Source organism: Colletes gigas, unplaced genomic scaffold (genome assembly GCF_013123115.1).
Source record: "Colletes gigas isolate AHSC1104 unplaced genomic scaffold, ASM1312311v1 Colletes_gigas_Sc00008, whole genome shotgun sequence".
NCBI lineage: Eukaryota > Metazoa > Arthropoda > Insecta > Hymenoptera > Colletidae > Colletes > Colletes gigas.
Genome location: NW_025106637.1, coordinates 9,315,700 through 9,338,364, shown reverse-complemented (window position 1 = coordinate 9,338,364; position 22,665 = coordinate 9,315,700). Strand labels below are relative to the sequence as shown.

The window sequence follows — 22,665 nt, the reverse complement described above, 5'->3', positions numbered from 1 at the left end:
GATGCCAGGGTGTTCTTCGTCAATTTACTGCTGTTAAGGGTATAAAACAACGAGATGTCGATAATTTGTCGTACGAAGTAGGCCATGTTGGCGAGAAAGCCGCCTTACTGACTCCTCTCGAGGTTATAGATTGTCTCACAGAAGAGCTTTTAACATCGAAAAAGACAGAAGACGTCGTTTTCCATAATTCGTTCAGCAACGATGAGAGAAGAAGGTAAACGAGTGAGAGCTTCGAGATGTACAAGGGCTTTACGTATGCATGAACTCTCAAGACAATCTTTAAGATTCTTTTGTAACGTGTTTAACTACTTGTAAAATCATGATTTGTTTTTGAAAATAAATAATCTCTTACCGTATCAGTGATGGATAACATTTTATTCAAATATTAGATGACGGGTTAAATGACAAATTGTAACTTTTTTTAAAATAAAAATTTTGCCCATCTCTGCTCTTTAGAAGGCGTCGGAAGATGAATAACAAAAATGTTGATGCTATCGTAACATATATTTTAGGTCCGCTCGCTTATCGTCTTCTCTCGTCAGCTGTTGATTGAATTTTTCGATCACCTGTACATACGTAGGTACGAATTTTTTAGATTAGAACATTATCTTGAAGTGCCTATTGTTCAAGGAGCTACGTCATTATTCATTTTATTTGATCGATTCTGATCTTCAATTCTGACATCCTTCATAAACAAACATGTTAGACTTTACTTTACTCTGTTATCAAGATTACATTATCGTCCATAAGTATAATTGTACCTGTAGGCACATGTCCACACATTGTAAACATATAAAGTTTTTAACAGACTGAAGTGGTATAACAAACACCGTTGCTGAAAGGCATTAGAGGACGTACTACCTGAACGCTTTCTATGTATAGGGTGACATCGAAATAGGTGATTCCACTTTGACAGTGTATTCTATTCTTTCTAAGAATGGTATAGGGTCTAGAAAGTGGTTTCTGTAATCACTATAATCACTTTTGTTAAGCATGTTTCTTCGGACGCCCTTAGGCGGTCACCGCATGCACTGATCTAGTAGATGCTTATAAACGTCTAGAATCCTTAGGGGTCAAGAAGCAGAGATAGCGTATGGCATAGTACAGAGTCCCAGATGGATTGTGGTCGTTCTTAATCACGATGTACCGTTGTTCTTGTAATGAATTAATATTCTAAGATCTAGGCGAATTGGGATATGATATAACGATGTCTTTCAAAGATATGTACTGCATCGGATCTGTACATCCAAGTTAAATTAGTATTGATGTTGTTACTTGAAGAGGGCTCCTTAGAGGATCGAATATAATAACTAAATAAACAGGAGAAACTTAATCATTATTTTTTTGGTCATCTTAGACTTGAAAAGAAAGTGTAACTTGAATTTTATACAATGACTAACGACTTTTATATATTAAAACCTTGTGCACTTACACAACTACGATCGAGTATCCAACGCGTTAAACCTGTGCCTGGCAAGCGTTCTAACTCTCAACTGTGACTGCGCTCTTAACGTTAGCATTGTCTTTCTCCTATTGGCTGTTTGTTGGACAAAGGAGGTGGATCTGTTGTAAATCTCAAACAGGTGTTTCTTTGGGTGAAAAGGGATGGTTTCTAGATTTCTTTGCTGACAAGAGGCATTGCTCAAGTGTGCTGAATCGATAGCGTTCTCTTTGAAAGATGTTCTTCGGTGCTAAAATCTAAGAAGACGTACTTATCTTTCAGTCGTATCCAATCTGAAAACTCAGTTCGTCAAGGCACCTTCTAGATTAATTAGAATAAGTTTAAGATTATTTAAAACTTATTTAAAAGGTAAGATCCCAAAATATGACTCTTATTGCTGGAAATTTCTCACTTTTCATTGGGCGTGTAAGATTTTCCGTGCAACAATGGAAGTGTTACAAAGCGAGGGAGTATATTCAATTAGTTCCCTAGAAGGACCTTCCTTGAGTTCGTCTTCTCGACTTGATTGTATCACTGACAACCCTTTTGCTGTACTTACCCGTGCGCTATATCAGAATGTTGCTAATTAAAACTAATTATCAGCGGTTCAGATAAAAATTGAGACAAATTGTTCACTAACAAGAAATTGTTTTACTAACAAGAGATTATATAAGTTATGCGATTTACTCTCTGTATCAAAGTATTCAGTGGACAGAGTATGATCTTGGCCTTTAATTACTGAATCGGCGTAACGGATTTCTATGAATCGACTGATTAAAATAGAACACAAGCACGACGATGAATAACACTTTTGAATAATAACTGATAGATCAAAGTTGTCAGCTTAGCAAGTTCATGAGTTGATAGAAGAGAACTGAGTTTGCAAAGTGAAGTTTCTTGCGACAAAGTTCGAATTTATATCTAACTGTTAGGTAGTTTAGTAGCCATTTTTGCCCACTGACCACAAACTAAACTTGGACTTAACGCGGCCCTTATTCTATATTTACATTTCTTTTGCCTTATATTACGAGGGTCGTTCAATAAGTCCTTAGAAAAAGATAGAAAAACAAATTATTTTAGATAGATTTTTTTTTATTTTTCAACATAATCTCCTTTTAGCTCTATACACTTTTCCAAACGTTTCTCCAACTTTTTTAAGCCATCTGAAAAGTAAGATTTCGAAGGGTCCTCAAAATAGGCATCTGTTTGGGCGGTGACCTCCTTGTTCGACGTGAACCGTTGTCCGCCGAGCCATTTTTTTAAGTTTGGAAATAAAAAGAATTACTGAAGACCAAATCCGGTAAATACGGTGGATATTGTAGTAATTCGAACTTTAATTCCATGATTTTGGCCATCGAAACTGCACAGGTGTGCACCCGTGCATTGTTTTGATGCAAGAGAAAGTTTCTTGCTACAATCGACAATAAAAATTGAACCATGTGGTGATATAACTTTGACAACTGTCTAGTGAGTCTTGATGCTTATTAAAAACAAACCATTTTCGATGATACGAGCGCCAGGTCTTGGATTTTCTAAGGACTTATTGAACGACCCTCGTACCAATCGTAAGGGTGGTTTCTCTTGAACGTCTCCTACTGACAGAGTTTATTGACAAGCCTCCCCAGGGTCAAGATCCTTCGTATCTATATCTACGAAACAATCTTTGATACGATTTTTCATGTTCCATCTGTCATGCGAATTAGACTGATCAAGTAGGAGATACGTGTGGTCGTTCGATCACCGCAGAGATCATTTGTTGCATTGCTGGTTGTCACGAATTCGATGAATGCGCGCGTGATCAACGTTCGACGAATTACCCAGCCCGTTATCGGGTTTAATAGAGCTCAGTTTCTGGCTTTCCAGCTAAGCCAGCTATCGCGATTATGGCTGGCATAATTGGGGATGAATGATACGAACAGAACCGACCGTCGTGATTATTGTCACTGAGACCATTTTTTCCGTTTGTTTCAGAGGACCATTCAGTGTTGTTCGGAAATGCATTCATCGGCAGACGGGGCAGACATTCGCCGTAAAAATAGTCGACGTTGCAAAGTTCACCTCCAGTCCTGGTCTAAGTACAAACGGTGAGTCCCCGAGGATACTGAATGCGCCAATGTACCTACATCTCGGTGTGTTCCGCCATTAATTTCCGCTGCCTGCTCGAAACATAACGTATTCCCTGTGCCTGGTCCCACGTTTCCATATTCTCTTTTACGACGTACGCGTACTTACATGACTTCGAACCGCTCATTGTGCGCTTCAATAGGAATTGGTTTCGTTGTCGCGAATCTATGTCGATGATCTTAATCTGGCGCGCGACAGGTTCCAGGGATCGAGAAGTCCTAGAGTCGTTATTAGAGCCACGTACGAGACTTTGTTTGCATTAATTAGCGACAGGAACAGATGTAAACGCGTTGGCTAAACTAAAATGTACACGGTGCAAGAATAATTAAGTATAGTACTTGGAAAAGATAGTAGATTATTTATTACTGTGAAAACCTCGTGGTCTTTTTGTTCCTTTGAGTATTCCTGATTCCAGGTACGAACAGCCAACGTGTTAGTAGAAATTGGAGCACGTAGGTGGGTTTAGTGTTTCACAGAAGTTTCTTCGGGGTTGAAATAATCGATTGCACCTCTTCCGTTCAAATAACACGTTATTACTATAATTAACTGAGAATATCGGGTTTAATTGTTGCACGTACTTTATTTATGATGAGAGATTTTTGAAAAGAAGAAACGTAAAGGAGAAAAGCATATTACGTTAATAAGAGTAATCAAAATAAAAGATTTAAGGTAATAATTTTACTTTAATTGTCTATATGCTCTTCTTCAGAATAAAAACTTTAGATTTGCAATGCAAGTTAAAATAATATTACAGAATTAGTATTTTGCTGTTGCGAACGTATGTCGATCATTTTAATCTGGAGCAAGGGAGGTTCCAGAAATTGATAAGTCCTGAGTTGTTATTACAAGAACTTGGGGATGAGTGAAATATGAGATTTTGTTTGTATTAATTAACGGTGGGAGTAAATGTTAACATTTTGATTATCCACTGACCCACTTGTGGGTCAGGACAGTCTTGATTCAGGAGACCGTTCAATACAGAATAAATATCACCGACACCAGTGGTCTAAAAGATTTTTAAAAACTAAAATATTTAGACACGTTAGAAGAACTTTCCTTGTAACAAAATGGAGTGCAACGTTTATTGCTATGCAAATCTCATCGTCTTTCTGTACGTTTGAGTCGTAGTCGCGATTCCAAGTATGGATAGTCAACGTACTAATAGTAGAAATTGGGACACGTGGATGGGTTTAGTGTACATACCTACAGGAGTTTCTTCGAGGTTGGCATAATCGATTAGTGCACCTCTTATGTTCAAGTAACAGAGATCACTACTACGGTTACCTGAGAATATTGAGTTTAATTGTTGCATGTATTTCATTTATAACAAGAGTTGCTTGAAAGTTGGGAGCGTATGAAAAGAGTGAATATTTCGTTAATAAAAATAAAAAATGTGAGTTTTATTTAAATTTGCATTTTAATTATTGAAACTCAACTTTTACAATTTAAAGCATTTAAAATGTGCAACGCAATATAAATGAATTTACTCGATGTTTTATAAATGAGCAACGTGGATAAATAAATTACACGGTAACCCAAACTTTATGGGTGAATAATTTTTAGTGTCAAGTACTTTGCTACGTACAATAGCATTATTATGGCATGTATTAATTTTCCGTTGGTATTTTATAAACTTTGTTATATTTTAAATTTAAACTGATAACGGTATACGAATCGTATGCATTTCAGAAACAAGTATACAAAGGGAATGATGATGTATGAGTTTTAATGTTAGCTGTGATATGTCTAATTTTTTGAAAAGTAATATCCCATTTGCTTGTACTGAAAACATTTATTGTCAGACAACTTCATAGGCATACACTATGTGTAGTGTATATTTCTGCATGTCTAATAATAAATATTGTATTTTACATACCTAGGTGTCTAAGAGATGCATATTTCTAATAATAAATCAAAAGGAGATGCGTCGCGTTAAGGGTTAATAATATTATGAAAATGCGTCATAGTCGGAACGTAATTTCAAGAGATACTCGTACGTCATAAAATTGATGAAATTTAATCCCTCAGACGACTTGCTTTGACGAAATTCGAATGAAATATTTTTCGATTAATGCTTATTCCATATTTGCTGATTTCCTTTCAGGCATATTCTATCGTACTCGCGATAATTTTTCAATTATTGTCCTAAAACTTTCATTTAATATGAAATACGGTACCTTTGAAATATTATCCATTTAATTTTTTACCCGTTATAAAATTAAAAATATTTTATTAAATATCGTTTCGATAACATTTTGACGTAAAATTATTTCATTCCACTCTACTTGGCATATATTAATTCAGTAATTGGAAATATAATAATTTATTATTAAATCACAATAGATCTCATTGACTATGACAAAATTAAAAAATTGTTAGTTAGAAATTGCTAATTTATTTCTTGAAAATTGATCTACTTTTCAGTATTTTTAATTTGTATTGTTTGCGTGGTGCTTTATCGTTTGTGTCATACTTTCACATAACTGTTAAATTTCACATAACAATTTAAAAATGTACAACTCACAGTTACAACAGAAATAAAGTTTCGTAACTATACGATTGCTGCAGATTTGAAGCGCGAGGCCACAATATGCCATATGTTGAAACATCCCCACATTGTAGAGTTGCTCGAGACCTACAGTTCGGAGGGTATGCTGTACATGGTATTCGAATAGTAAGTATAGCGACATCAAATTGTTTTATTTAACTTTGCAGTGAATTGAAACTTGTCTGAAACTAAAAATCAAGATATAATATCAACTCTTTCGGACGGTATTCGATCTAATTTCGTTGACTGATAATCTTTTTCAAGCACTTTAGTGAATTCGAAAATGATATAAACTATATTGAGAAAAATTATTGCGTGATATCGTAAGTACGTAACAAAATTATTAACTTTAAAATATCGCGTACACGTGTAGTACCATAGGATCCAAAAGGGTTGAAAAATATGCGCAAGCTTCGCGTATTAAAATTCTTAACATCATTACGAGCAAGTTTGTATTTTAAAGAAAAAGACATTTAGAACTTACGAAGTACTGAAATAGCAGTGGTGTAACTATACCTGGCACTGAAAAAGGAATAAAGGCTAGAAGGAAACACAGTTCGACAGCTGATCTTTCCTTGAAAGACGTCAGAGCAGACATACTAAATTATCTTTCGATACATCTATTCAGAAAAAAGACAGAAATGCCAATATTCAGATAACGTTTCAGGCAAACGTTTCTTAAGATGTTAAGAATTTTTATACATTTTATTTCTACGTTAAATTCATATTATAACATATGTGACACAAACCATAACTCAAAATACGAATAAAAATAGGATGTAATTTTGTAATCGTTGTTTCGATGATTATTATATTATTAGAAATATATTTTATTTCCTTTTTACTCCGTAATAACAGTACTCCAAAGTGGTCAGTATTTTTCTCTACCGAATAAATATTTTTCACATTTAAAAAAAAATTCTTGCTGCCAGGACTTGAGAAATAAATTATTCTAAATTAGTGCGAGGCAAGTATTCGCACTTATGTTTATACATATTTTATTCCAAAATGTAGTGTACCGGGACATTTGATCTACTATGTGTAATTTTACACACGTATCGTCTATTTTTAGAAAAACATTTTCGCTTTTGAGTATCTAGATCGATGTCTGGAGTCTGTGAAGTAATCTGCGGTACAGCTTGAATCGATCGTACATTTTGACGGATACAAAATCTAAATCAGGAGGCACAGAGTATTCTTGAATAATAACATCCGGTGGAGAATTATCGTCGACAATTTCTGCTTTTCGAAATGCCACGTGTGAAAGTTTATATCGCAAGAATTTCAGTCAATATTTAATACGAGTCGAGTGATGTATTCGAAATGGATTTCTCTATCAGATATAATTATGCGATACGAATTGTTCACCTTGAGTATATAACCACTTTATGAATACAAATTTCACGTCGTTATGAATCGACTTAATTAGCAATGAATGAATTATAAATAGTCCATTGAGCGCACAGGAGCAATGATTCACGTTACAATCGTCGCTTGTTATTTGGTCATCCGTTCGGGTCGTTGAATTGGAAAATATTTATTTCTTTAATGACGACACGTACACGTATTGTTCTCAATTCGATACATAAATTACGTGAATGAAAAATAGTATCTATACAGAGTGCTCGACTGCTAATGATAACCCTTTTAAAGTGATTTAATAATATTACGTTTGTATAATTGATTTTTTTATTAAAGAAGATGCGATTAAAATCAGTTTCTGTAAAAATCTCTAAAATTATTAGGTTCCTACAAAGACGGTATGACATACTTTCGCCATATAATCAATAATTTATAGTTTAGAGTGAGCTGGAATCGTTTAATTTTTGTTTGCCAGAGTGATCTATTTTTTGAAACATCAGCTCTACGTGACGTCGTAGTAATCTAAATTAATGGATTCTCGCATCGTTTGAAAAGTATAATTCACTATCCTAGCGACTTTCTGGATTACTATTAAGTATAACACTAATGGACTCTTTTCCACGCCATTATCGAGGTTCAATATTGGATGCGATTTTTTCATGCGATTTCTTTTGTATGTAGGATTAAATCCACAGATAAAAGTTTCGAAAATCTTTCGTTTGTCAGAGTACTTTACAGTCAAGCGATAAAATATCAAACGAGCCTACTTTTAGACTTTTCCCCAGTTTGTTCACTTATATTCTTTTCACTTGAATTGGATAAATGTATACTGTCGTCATCTGGTGGACGATTTAGGCAAGATTTATTGCAAACTGGTGAACAGTATAGCCTTAATTTTCTACAGCTGCTCATGGATCTTCCGCACCCCGTTTCGCAATTGCAAAAAATACTTGATAAAGAATCTGGAGCAGGTAGTTGAAATGTTTTTATTGGTTTCGACCCCGACCGACTTGCAACCTGCGATGTATTACCGTATTACGTATTTTTAGTATCTACATTCTACACAATCACACATTTGTACGAAACTACCTCTCAACAGTTTTACATTTATTTTAATTAACGCTTGAAACTTTTCAACAATGATGGAGTAAATAAAAATATACAATAATATCCGTAAAAAGTAAAAATGATATAATTTTTGGAACATGAATTAAAGTTCGATCTAAATTTCATATGAAGACATCGTATACAAATCCTGTAAAATATCTTCAGTGAACTTCACTGGAATTTATTTTTATGAGGTATTCGATCGACCACATTATGCGATCGATGATTATATAAATCAAGCTCCTCGTGTTATTATACTTGCAAAAATGTCAGGCCTTCCGGATGTAAATGAGACTGCTTTTTATCGAATATTTCATTTTAGAAACTTAGTGGAGTAGCGAATTCTATTTTTCAACGAGACGAGGATCCACTCTTGGACACTTTAAATTACTGCGTCGTCACGTAGAGCCGATCTTCCAAAAGATAGGAGTATAACAAAAAGATGATAATCACTTGGAGCGTGTAATATCCCGTCATACTGTCCTACGGTTTGAAAGGACGTTTCTAGTTATTCAGGGCGGATTATTGTTTTGAGAAAATCAAATGGTTTGTTGGTTCTATTGTTCTAAAAGTGATTTTTGCTCGACTTTGTATGACAGTAGGATTGCACGCCACTTATTGTCCTCTTCAGGAAAGACAAACGAATTGATATCTCTTTCTGCAATTTATAGCTTTAAGAATACTCCAATAAAATTCCGTGTTAAAGTACAATGATGGGTTTGAAACCGTTTCTCAGGAAAACAAAATTTTCCCAGTTTGCGCCAGTGATATCTCAAAAACCAATAACGCTTTTAACTTGAAATTTCGAATGATTTTCACTGCTTTGACTTTAAAATTACGTCGCTTAGAAAACTTCAAATTCTGTACGATTAACCTAGTTCGGCGAATAACCAGGCTCGTAACATAACAAACTTTTCTGTGTTACTTTCAAATCAAACAATAGTACTGAATAGTTATGACTTCCGCAATGAAACTAGTCTGTTTTTACGCGCATGTATTTAACAAGTGTTTTCTAAAAAATTATATTGACGTAAAGAAACATTCTGATATTCTTCGATACTCGTTAAATGTGCATGCCTAATTTTAAAGCAATGGATTCAATATTTATCTGTAATACTGAGGTCTTTCTATATTTCTATTTATTCTATCATTGTTAACAATTTTTGAGCGTTAACTGAAATAAATATAAAATTGTTAGGGAGTAGTTGCATTCGATTTCTTTGTTGTCTTTGCTAAAATCGCACGTGGTGCATCCTATAGTTGGGTCAAGATCAACTAGTTACTCAAGGCCATTGACGTTATCCTCGTCATATCTGTTGGTTGCTCTGTCATCCTATATCTCAACTCTTCGTGCCAACCTGCAGCCACATACTCTCTCTCTCTCTCTCTCTGAAATATAGATATACATATAGATTGGTGGATCATTTATTACATGCTCTGGGACAGTATCCCCCAGGAGTATTAGGCTATAGTACAGAGTGTTACATAGGCAAGCAGGACATAGCAGTCAAAACAGGAGTTCAGAAATTTGGTCAAAAAAATGAATTAAAAAACTCATTTATCCTTACTTTTACATTAAAGACAAATAACTTATTCATTTTCATATTTCTATGTTAAATAATTTTTTCATCGCGACGTAGTCGTATTTTTGAAAGCAGAAAACATTGGATGCGTCTGTGGACGTATTTCATTATGCGAATCTTCTGCTCCAATGTACATGTAAATCGTCACACCTTGTAAATTGTATGTTAATGTCTCGTTTCTGTTTCAGTATGGATGGCTCTGATTTATGTTTCGAGGTTGTTCGAAGAGCGACTGCTGGATTCGTGTACAGCGAAGCAGTTGCCAGGTAAGGAAATGTATGCACTGTAGATATAAAGTTATTCTATGCTCCAGAAGTCCTTTCTTTCACTCTGCGTGTACGTTAAAACGACACTGCTCTTAAAAGTTTTGAAAGAAACGTTAACCTGAATTCTAAGGTCCAGTAGTCTTCATCTCGAATATGGTCATTGTTGCCTCGGAACGTAGAATTAACAATTTCCACGATATTTTCAGGTCATGGTTGACAACTTATCGTCACATATTATGTAAACATTCTCTGTACGAAGACTCACTTATCTGTTCACTTCTATTTAAACTTTAACTCTTGAAGATTCCAGAATTAAAAATTCCCATTAATTATTTTTTTTAACTCCAGAGTCTTTACCAAAATTTCGTAGCACAGAGGTATTCTGACAAGATAGTTATTTATTTTTCCTTATTTCTTAATTTTGATTAATTTTAAAAAATTGTTACAACATAGCGTGTAAAATTGTATAGTTGATAGGAACTTTGTTTCCCACTTTTCGCGAAATTGTCCATCTGGTAACGTCTTGCTGTACGCAATAAACACAATAAACTTCATGCACGCTCGGTTCACTTATTATGTTTCTGAATGGAAGTGACATTTCCTCGTGGAGATTCCCGCCTCCTGTTTACAAATCCGTCCGTGTTGAATAGCAGTAAATTAGTCAGACACATGACGGAGAACCTGGGCACACGTCAGATCCAAAACTGTCCGTGAAGCGCATTGCTCTCTTCATGGTTGGTTCAAGTTTAGATCGTTGCTCGCAGCTATTGCCTGGAACATTTGTAGCAAACAGGTTGGAAATGCATGAACCTTTTATTCTTGCGCTAAAAGACCAGCATATTTTGCAATTAATTTATTTGTTTTGAATACTGTAAAAGCTTGAACATATGCAATGGCTTGCAGTAGAATAAAAATACATTTTAAAGTCCTAAGTCTTGTATGCCACGAGCAAATTTATGTAATCTATTTATATGTTTCGACTCTCTGTTTGGATCTTCTTTAGCACTGTGAACAGAAATGTGTGTTTACGCATGTGTTGCCAAAAATATTTTAATTCTAATTATTAGAAAATTACTCGTCTGGTATATCCTAGAATATAATTTGTAGCTCGCTTAGTTAGTTTCTATGAAAGGTTAGAACGCACTTAGCTTTAATTTATAACGTCTGTACAAGTGTGTACTATTATACTCGATCAAATATTTCCCGCGAAAATTCTTAGATGATTCGAATAAGTGGATACAATAATAGCTTACAATTGGACGTCACCCAAGTGTCCAGAATCGATTTTCGTCTCTTCGAAATACATTATTGAACGCTACAAATCTAGAGATCTGCACGTGTTTATTTTTCCCCATTCTTAAATTCATGTGGCACGACTGTCCTTCGAAGATTGAAAATCATCTTTTTTATTTACGATGAGTTCCGCTCTGTTAAACGTCAAATGCCACGCGAGTGAAGTATATTTTAGGAGAAATGGATATAGAACAAACCAATTAATTTCACAAATAACAGCAGGGTTGAAGGGAACGGCGTAGGAAATCGAGAACAGTGAAACCGGGTGGAAGCATTCATTTCGATAAGGCAGTGTTTCTCTCTCATTGATTTTGCGTATACGTACTCACCTTTATTTATGAACGACGCGATACAAAGATACTTTAATACTTTTACCTGCCACAAAAATGATGATTTATATTAAATGACTTGTTATGCTATCGAGTGTAAACATAGCATTTGCAGTATTCGCGATAATTTGTATCGATTACGTTTCTTGTGAATTGTGATATTTCGAGGAGAACAATATCGATTCTAAACACTTGTTAATCACTTAACGTTAGGCCTGAACGTTTGTCCGAAAAAGTCCTCACCGAGTGAAGAAACCTGACTTACGTAAGTACCCTGACGATTTGATCTGTTGAAATGCAAAACATCGTTGCGAGAAAATCAATAATTTCCCTCTGTGCTACTTTTACCGCGTGTTACGGTGCAACAAGACTCGGGACCGTCTTTCATCGAGCGCAGAAAACGACACCCATCTGTTTCTCAACTTTTCCATCCCGCTTGGTATCCGAGTGTAACGCTCCCTTTCGTTTTCCAGCCATTACATGCGACAGATCCTGGAGGCGTTGCGCTACTGCCACGAGAACGACATAATTCATCGTGATCTAAAGCCGCAATGCGCCCTCCTGGCGGGCAAGGAAAATTCCGCACCGGTGAAGCTACGCGGGTTCAGCGTCGCCGTGCAACTTCAGTCGTCGCAGGCAAACGGCGTCGGTATGTTCTCACCAACCTTTTTCTCATTCGTTCATGTTTTCTCTGCGTGTACAGCCGTTCCACAGAACGTACTCTTTACTATGCATTCTCGAGGGGACACGATACGGCGTTAGCTCTCTTCAATGCTTTTTTCGTATCTAGTTTCACCCGTTCTTTCCACTTCTGGACGCCTGTATGACGCCACTTTACGTCAAGTCGCATACAACTGGACGCCATAATCACCGATTGTTTGGTGGTTCAAAAGAGCGCTCGTTCAGCCCTCGAGCGACTGTAAACGAAAGATACGGAAACTTCTCGTTAAATGTTCCAATCTTTGCCTCGATAACAGCCTCAGAACTACTCCCGTCGCTCTCCGTGTCTATTTTATCTTATTTAATGACTTTACGACGAGGACAATTTACGGATACTAATACCGTCCTCGTTAGCCGGCAATTTTTTTGAAGTACATGAAAGCATAACGTATACAGTAATAGAGAAAGCAAGTTTCAGAAAACTGCTGCTTTATTCGTTGCGAGCAACCTGTCAACTCGCACGACCGTACGAATAAAACCGATCGTTTCCTGAAATTAAATCGTCTAGCAAGCTCGTTAAAAGTTTCTGAGCTTGATTGTGCGACTTTTATCGAGTAGTTTCTGTGTCGTAGTCCAAGTAAAATCAACTGGTCGATCAAGGCCACTCACGAGGCATCCCCCACCACGCTCTTACCCCCCCACCACGTTTCCTTCTTTTCGCGCATAACCTGCAGGCACACGCTCTCGGTCTCTCGAACAAAGAGGCTAGGTAGCATGGAGTAAATGAAAGAGTCATGTCTGCTATGATTCATAGTCACGGAAATGCCTTGAGCAGTGTTGATTTTGTCTCGACTATAGCCTGAAATAGAGCGTGCATATTGAGAGCGAAGTTGTGGTTCGTCGGGCCATTAATATCTTGTAAACCGTTCGAGCTAGGTGGTTGAAATTTTACACGAATTAATTTTCTGGGTGTACCTATACGTGGCACGTGCTTTAGAGCAATCGGTGAATGTGGTATTAAATCTTCTACGATTTGACGTGGAGTGGGTCGTATATATTTCCAGGACAATTACAACGAAAAATACGACTGAACCAGTTACAGCATATTTTTTTTAAATCGTTAGAATCGTAAGTGGTAGACAGAAAATGTTTCAATGTTTTGAATATTATTTATAATATTCTATTATACAATTATTGAATGCGGGGAGAATCACGAAAATGAGTAGAAATTACAGTATGAATTGTTTGCAATAGGTTTGATTTTGAGGAAAAGAAATATTCAGATCGTAGATCTTAGAAACACACCTTGTACGGAGATAATTCGTTTTTATAGGTTCGACCTATTTTTACCGAAGCAATAACTCTGTTTATCGTTCGTGCTATCGCTTGGCAATATCATGTACAAAGCAATTTTTAGTAAACGGATATTCTTAAATGTAGGCGAAATTCTCGTGGCTGGTTTCCAAAACGTAGGTTGACATTTATTGAATTAAAATGCACGAAAAATTACGTTAACAACAGAATTTCTGGTTCGTAATTGCAAAAGCAATACGATACTACTGAAATAAGGATACAAAGTAATCATAGTAACGTTACTAACTAAGTTAGTTTCATCCTTTGCTGATTCTAGATATCTCTGATTAATCATCTTTCAATCTGTTGATTATTATTTATTTCAAGTTTATAGATTTTGCACTAGAAATTCAAGAAATGATTACTGTGTGACACATTCAGAGTCTGTTGCTACAATGTAGTTTAGCGATAGAGTCAAATGATAAGCCACGTTAATAATTCACAATCCGGCGAGGTATAAGACTAGAATAATAAAGTTCTTTAAAATAACTCGTCTTTAGTTGTTACGAAACATTATACTCGATGTAAGAATAACTTATCAGAGTTCGAGCTTGGATGAACACAGCCGTTATTATAGTATCGACTAAAATGATTTGGACAATTTACGTGCAAAATGAATATAGAAATTATTGTAGGTCTTATAAATTAGTATTTGAAAAACATTTCAATGTTACGCAACTATCCTTTTTTTTATTCTTTATGAAAGCGTCAGTCATAGATTTTTGCAATTAGCGTGTCTCCCGTATGACGGTTTCAGCGATCGATTGGAATAATTGAGTATTACGAGTCGATGACGCAACACACCAAGTTCACGATATCAAATAATTGAAAGGAATGGTACGGTTCGTTTGATTAAGTTGTTTCGAAATTGGTTGTTGCTTTGTTAGCTTTAGATCAATGCGAAACGAAGGGTGTTCTTTCCTTTGTCAAAGAACACGACAAGGGAATCGGTGATCAAACGAGTTACGCATGTGCTACAGCATGCTGCAATAATTAAAATGTTTCACGTCAGACGTTCGTGAAGCGTAAACGGCAATTATTGCACCAGGAACGAGTTGATTCATTTCTGCGAGGAAATGTAGCAGAGTTGGAAAGTTATCGACCCTCTACCACTTCTTACGTACGTTTTCTATTGATTTTAGAAGAGAGCTAACATCGTTTGGATTTAGTACGGTGAAATGGTCGCCATTAATTAAGAGTACTCTTAATTCTACAACAAAACTTATTAATACTAACAATGGGACACATGTACGCTTACATTCCTTGTGAAATCGAAGAGGCAGCATTCGATACTAATTTACAGAGCGTTCCAATTTTTTGGAGTATTCCTTAACGACTACATTTTGGGACATATGTTTGGTTAAGGTATTGTTCTTTGTCATTTTCAAAGAGTCTCATCCAAATCGACGATTTCCACCCTTCTGAATTTACATCACATATTTCACATTCGTAGTTCTATCCGATCGTCATCAATTTCCGTTGTCAATTCTCCCCTGCGGATATAGGATACGCAACCAGGAGGGGTGTGAAAGTACCACTCTATAAAAATCAAAATATATTAATTTTGAACGATGAAAGACATTTTAATAATACTTCCACGATAAAATAGCAATAAAATCACTGTCTTTGGAAAATATATCGTTTCTACGATTTACCATTATTTTACACAATTTATATCCACTTTTCTTTTTTCTTCACTCTCTTGCAATTTTAACGAAAAATAATTTCAATTGTGTTTACTTTGTCCAATACATTTCCAAATGAAATTAAGAGCAGAAAATAGTGTAAAGTATGCATTTAAATGATCTGGAAACATAGATATCTTCAGAGTTTATCTGCAGTGGTACTTTTATGCAATTAATTTTACAAATCCAAGTGATTAAGTCAAATCTACATATATCGAAACTAACCGATCCGTTCGTGCTATAGCTGTCATTGTTACTTAGGGTATGCAACGGCAACAAGGCCTCAGGCACAATGGTAACTTTTCACAATAAAAAATTTTTATAATACGGTCAAAAGATATTGAGAACTTACTCTCTGCAAATGGCATTAATTGTTGAAAACATTTCTCTGTCGTTACCTGCGTCCCAAGTCGCTTCGGACTTCTTTCACTGTTCCGTAGACGTATTCAGCCTCGCCAAGGGTGGGAGTTTCTTGGCCTTTTAGTTTCCGTTATTCAATATTGAAATTATATTCGAAGCTTGTACACGTGTTCCTTTCTGTCGCAAAAGTTTAGACCTTTGCGTTCTAAGTAATTAGATTATACATTGGAAGTTAACCAAGTTTTTTCTTAGATTATACGACAATTTCAATTATACAGGGTGTTCGGCCACCTTTGAGAACAATTTTAATGGCAGTTACTATTAGAGTCAATTACAATCATTTTTGGTGAATAGACATACCTTCGAATTCCTACGCACTTTCGAGAAAAAAATTCAGAAAGGTGGACAGATTTTTCAACAAAATTAAAAAATTTCAAATCGTTCTGGGAAAATTATTTTCGGTTGAAGGGGTCAATTATAATCATTTTTGGTGAATAGACACATGTCCAAAATTCTACGCACTTTCGAGAAAAAATTTTTTTACCGAAAATCTACCGTGTGGCCGGAAATGTTTCTATAACTTTTTAATGAAGCCTCAATCAACAAATTAGTGTTCTTAATTTTCGTCTTATTTTGGCTTCTAGAATCTCCCATTAAAACTAGAGTGGCGCAAACTTGCTGATTCAATACGTGGAATACGACATTAACCAATTGCATAATCGATTACGCTGGTAAAACATTGTCGATCACTTGCTTCACTGGAGATTTGAATTTTGCATAACCCTGGAAAGATACGTCCTTGACTTTTTACATTATGGATTGTACATGTTGCTGTTTCGACTCAGGAAATATACATATTAGCCTTCCTGATCCTTTGTTGTTGTTTGGGTTCTTGCTCCCGTTCCTACTTACCGTGGCCTCTAAAGTCGGTTTTTATAGTATATGTATAGCACGTACACTGTAAGTTCACATTTAGCGATTTTTACTAAAACAAGTTTAACGGTATTGTAGTAATTTTAACGTTATATTATTATCTTATATATTTCATATAATCTTAACTGAATATATTTTCCATTTGATCGCTATTACAAATTTTTAATTAGTAATACGAGTAAATAAGGGGTTTTGCAATAGTGTTATACTTTTGAAATATCGGCCTAACAAAAAGTGAACATATCATATGTACGTCGAGCCATTGATATAGAGGAGAGAAAGAAGAGTAGTCGGAACTACGAAAAGAGAGATTTGCGTTTCATTCTAGTTTCGCTAGAGGACTCATCAGTAAAGCTACCTGTCGGACATTGCCTCAGGTGCAACTATCAGTGGATCCCCTCATGTCTGCAAATGTAACAGACACAGTTTTGAAAAACATATTATATTTTTATTACAATGAGCATTGCAGAAAGTGAAACTAAATCCATTACGTGATACTATTGATAGTATCGAAATAATACATAGATAATTACACACCTGCAGAATTTTTAAGTTAACTTCATATAGAGAGGATTATTACACCGGAAATCTGAAGGTATTTTTATTTCCAGATCATTTAAATGCGCGATTCGTACTACTTTTTGTTTACTGTGCAAATGGTATTAAAACTTATCGTAACGTTATTTCTACTTTTAAACGAATTAGATCAATCTGGTGTTTCATTATTCAGAAAGAATAGTGCAAACATCAGAGACCATTGCACAGGAGGTGAATAAATCAAAGAATTAAGAAGAATGGTTCTACAAAAGCGCCAGCTGCCGGTGACATGACTATAATTCCAGAGTTTTCACTCTGGAAGCACAATCGTGTCCCCGACAAATTTATTTTTTATTATTATTCTTATTTCTCGATTTCCATTCATGGCAACTTCTTTACTGCGAGCTTGACGCACGGTTTGAATTTAAACGCTATAATTTGCGAACGAAACTTTTCCACAACATTTAACTTGTATCATCCGAAAGGGCACCAGAACGAGGTGCAATTGAGATAAATTTTCTTTAAAATCGCGAGAAAGTGCACTTTACTGTAACTATTACAGTACTGTCTCGCTTTTGCATCAATCTGTGTTAAGGATACTTGCTACGGAATCACCCACACCGTCGCTTATGTTTCTTCGCCTCGAGCGACCGTCTACTCCAGTAGTCGACATAGCGTCATTAAAAACCCATTTGAGCTGGCCGTTTGAATTCGATCAATTCTGAAAATGCAATAAAATCTCAAAATTTCCCCACATGAAATTTGGTAGCTGTGATTTTATTGCAAGAAAAGAGGCGGTATTGTAATATGAATTTCTTGTGGACAAAATGAACACGAATTTCGTAAAGTAATGGTAACTTGCATAAACTATCCGAAAACAGTGATTGATCCTATCGTTGCTCGTGTTTGACTGAGTTAAACTTTGAAGCACAGCTCTGGACTATGGAGTTATTTTTTATTTCTGATATTTTCGCGAGTTAGGAACATGTCTTGACAGTGTGGGGGATTTGAAATGATATGCATATGCACGTAGTGTAACCAGACTGCTGGCTAATTTTTTACGTACGGTAAAAGGGATGGCGTTTCAGCGTGTAGCGGAATCCATTATTTACGAGAACGACCTTAACGAATGTCGTTGAGCTAGGCGACCTCATTTTCGTAAACAGCATTGTAGAAGCGGCTATAAAAGATTCAGCGGCAAGGAGATGAGCTTACCCGGTGGGTTAGGGCATTCTCGCCGCCGGCAGAGTGACATATTTGTAGACAAAGCTGATTAACGTCTCTGGAAATGAAAAGCGCCGCTTAATCCCTTGAAGGGACGATGCTTCGGTAACGAATCCCTCGGAAAGAAAAGCACTCCGCGGTTCAGCGAGCATCGCGAAGCGTTCAACCGGTAGGGAATGAGTTTCTATGAATTGAAAATTGAATGCTGCCTCTTTAGAGCGTCCAACGACAGTACATTATTTCTTTTTTCTTTTCTTCTTACACCGGAACGGACGTGTTTTTGAATGAACATTCGTCAAGAGCACTTTCAAAGACACTCGGTGTTTTTGTATCGTCTCTCTGCTGAATGCCCTATTCTTCACTATTGGCTGGCTTGGTCGATGATTGGCAGTCGTATTCAAAATTTCTCGGTGTTCAGTGTGCAGAATGCAACGGCTTTTACGGTTCTTTGTTTTTTCTAAAAAAAATTCCTTCCTCGTTACTTTCCTAATGATTATCTACGTTGGTGTCTGTTACTTGTGATCTTCTGTTGCTTCGATAACGCATGATTTCACGGTAAGTAGAGTTTACTGCTGACTCAAGTATTTCGTCTTTCGGATCTGAATTTCTTATTAATCTCTGGATACGTCGATGACTTATTTCAGTCACACTGATTTGAATTTAAGGGACAGGAATAATGGCTGCTCAAATTGACAGCGACGTGCGTAACACGGTATTCATTTTGACGCTTCACCGTCAATTTGAGAAGTCATTATTCTCCTTCCTTTAATTTCAGACTACAGTAGAACCTCAATTATCCAAACTAATCGCCAATCACAGACACTTCATCGTATTTTATTACATCGATATACAAATCTGATTAATACACGTAGAAATTTTTAAATTTCATTCAATCCCCGCTTCAGTTTTCAATCCTTTTAATCTGCCACTACGCACAATCTTTCTAAATATTTCATTTCATTTCTTTCTTCATTCGTCTACTTCAGAAGTGCTTCTAAATTTGTGAATGTTTCAAAATGTATACAAATGTTATTTTTACAGCGACAATTTTACTCTTTCTTCTGTACTGGATGTCCCAAAATTATCCAACGAAACGAGCCACTCTGAGCAGTGGAAAGAACAAAATATTGTAGTTAAAGGCGTTTAGTTAATTAATTCAACATTTTCTCTTATTTTACGAATCGAATGCATGTCATAGTTTGGCTGGAAAGCTTTGGGATATCCTGTATAACTTAACGAGAAATTTTCCAAACATCTTGCGTCGATAAAACGCAGGTGTTGATTATTTATCATCCGTAGCCGCATAACTATAGGGATTCTAACCCAATCTGTGGCCTGGAAGCCGAAGAACAAAGGGGTAGGTACACTTGGTGGAAAGAATATAGTGAGGTACTCGAAGCACACTCGAGTGGTATGGAAAGCGACACCCTTAGGGGTGCAAATTGCCAAATGTGCTTTTCGTTATATAGGGTCGCATAGGTCTGCCACGCCTAAATCCTTAATCTGACCGAACGCTTCACCCTTTGTGGCCTTTTGTCCAAAGTAGACATTGATTCTATTCCTGTGAGTCCTTCGTCCAAATAAATTACTTCAACCCTTGACATCAAATTTATTTGATTGTACCTTAACGTTGTTTAAATATATTGCGCGACATCGATGTCTAGCGAGAGTTTGTGTACCAAAGTGGAACCTTGAATCTTCTATGACGCTTAAAACTGACGGTTATCAAAAAATTATATTGCCTTTTGGACAGCAAGGTTCCATTCATAAGCACAGAAATATCCTGCAGGATGTCGACGTTTAGACACTTCGGTTCGTGGTTCGCTGCATTCTATGGACGTCTGGCTCGTGAGGATAATCTGCCACATGGTGTCCAAAAAGTATACAGAATTCGGCCCTGGGATCTTGACTCCAGACATTTAAGCACGCCACCATCTTCACCGTGTACTGTTTTTACGACCTCACTCTATTTCTACCGCCGAGTGTACACAGGCGCGCGTGAGCACACTCGTTATTGCGTTTCCAGAAAATTCAGATGCCATGGCGCGGGAAAGACGGATGGGGGAAAAAAGAAAAGGTAAGTAGAGCACAGGGAAAGCTCGTTGTTGTGTTCAGAAAAAATTTCGAACCTATTCTGCCGCCCTGAGCCGGGGAGCCATATTTCAGATGCTTATTACTTTAGATTGCGCGTTCAAATAGCTTAGGTTTTCTCTTAACACATTGGCTGTCGCGTTATTTTTCACTAAGCACCTAATAAAGCTCGTTCCAAAGGTTAGTTATCGCTGAAAATAAATCTAGATGAGGTTGTTGAATTTTATAGAAATATACGCTATAATAAATTTATTCGTGGCGATCAACGTGTTTATTTGATTAAGATTTCTTTTATTATGGAAACTTCTAAAAGATTCCTGACCAGAGACTGCGTTTGCGGTGGTACATTATTCTTTCAATATGTTTCTGTTTTGTTCTATTTTTGTGTGCCGCTTGTGCATTATTTTTTGACAGAAACTTTTGAGGCCCCTCAGCGCGCCCCGCTCTGATTTGAAGTTCCCCGGTAAAACTAGGACGAAACGTAACTTCCTTGCGTCGCTAATGGAAAACAGCCGTTGACGGCGGCCATTTTTTGCAGTTTAAAATACTCCTCCAGCAGAAGTTGTATATTCCGCTGCCTTGAAGCTCTCTACTCTAGACACATTTCACACACCCGCGAGAAAAGTGACACAACTTATAAAAACTTCTGTTTATCGGATTATGTATTCATTGCGTAAGAAAGTTGTTAAGTTACCAACAGGTGAAGTGCAACGAATGTTTCTAAAGTAAATGAGAAATTAAAACATTTGTAGATTCGCAATTTTAAAGAAACGCAACAGCGAGTGTGTGCACTGCTTACCGCCCTCTTCCCTCCCACCCTTTCATCCCCTGCTCCAGAACCCATTTATTGGAAATAAATAACTGCGAGAATTGTTTGCTGGAGTAAACATTTATACGATGTTTTTCAGCAAAACATATGAATTTTAAGACCGAATATGATTGTCCCTATAATTATTATCCACTTTATGCTTTTTTTATTATTTTCTTCTTTCTTTTTCTATGCCTACTATAAGAATTTATCGCATGTGTCTTTAGTAGTATATTTTACGTCACTATACATTAGCTATAAAATACACCTGTTATAGTATATTTTGAAATGAACCACTGACACTGTTTGGATAATCGAATGTTCAAATATTCGTGTGTTCGATAAGTCACGGCTCAGCTGTAGTATTAACCCTTCGGGGTTGACGTGCACCGTATGGGGACATAAGGAGCTGCCTCCCTAAGTGGACGGATACCATATGGGGGCAAGTAGCAATGGGTTTAAGTGTGATCGAATTGCTTCGAATCTCTAACTTTACTTTCGAATTATCTCGAATTTTATTAGTGCGGAGCTCTGATTGTTTCCGAGTACAGCAGAATCTTGATAATTGGCTGAAAACACCAATTTGTACAATGATTGAACTATCTGATTTAATAAAATAGAAGTCCACTTATGCTATAATACAGAATTTCCACTAACGATTTACAGAAAAAAACTCTTTATGCCTCCGTACAGTGATCATCGATCCCAAGGGGTTAATTTCATCTTTTGCGTTGCAATTGCAACTACAGTTAGCAATTATCAACATCACAGTCATTACTGTAAATTATGTTCAAAGTATTGGTATATTTTGTGTCCCAAAACGCTTATTTGTAATTATTCGTTTATCATATTTCTGATTATGATCATTAAAAACAAGCTTTGCACGACGTTCGGTCGTATCGCCGTTAAGAGCCGTTGATAAAATGCACTTTGTTGTATCAATCGATCTATTTCACTCAGT

General features: G+C 36.3%; 1 protein-coding gene across 5 annotated transcripts in view; it reads left to right on the top strand.

Moving 5' to 3' along the window:
* Nucleotides 1-22,665, top strand: part of LOC122396921 (peripheral plasma membrane protein CASK) — a 236,356-nt gene that overhangs the window by 11,410 nt on the left and 202,281 nt on the right. For all 5 annotated transcript variants that reach the window (XM_043395697.1, XM_043395698.1, XM_043395695.1 and 2 more), the window contains exons 2-5: nt 3,413-3,525; nt 6,134-6,239; nt 10,354-10,431; nt 12,527-12,702. In XM_043395697.1, coding sequence (XP_043251632.1) covers nt 3,413-3,525; nt 6,134-6,239; nt 10,354-10,431; nt 12,527-12,702 — 473 coding nt within the window. The remainder of the gene's footprint in view (nt 1-3,412; nt 3,526-6,133; nt 6,240-10,353; nt 10,432-12,526; nt 12,703-22,665) is intronic.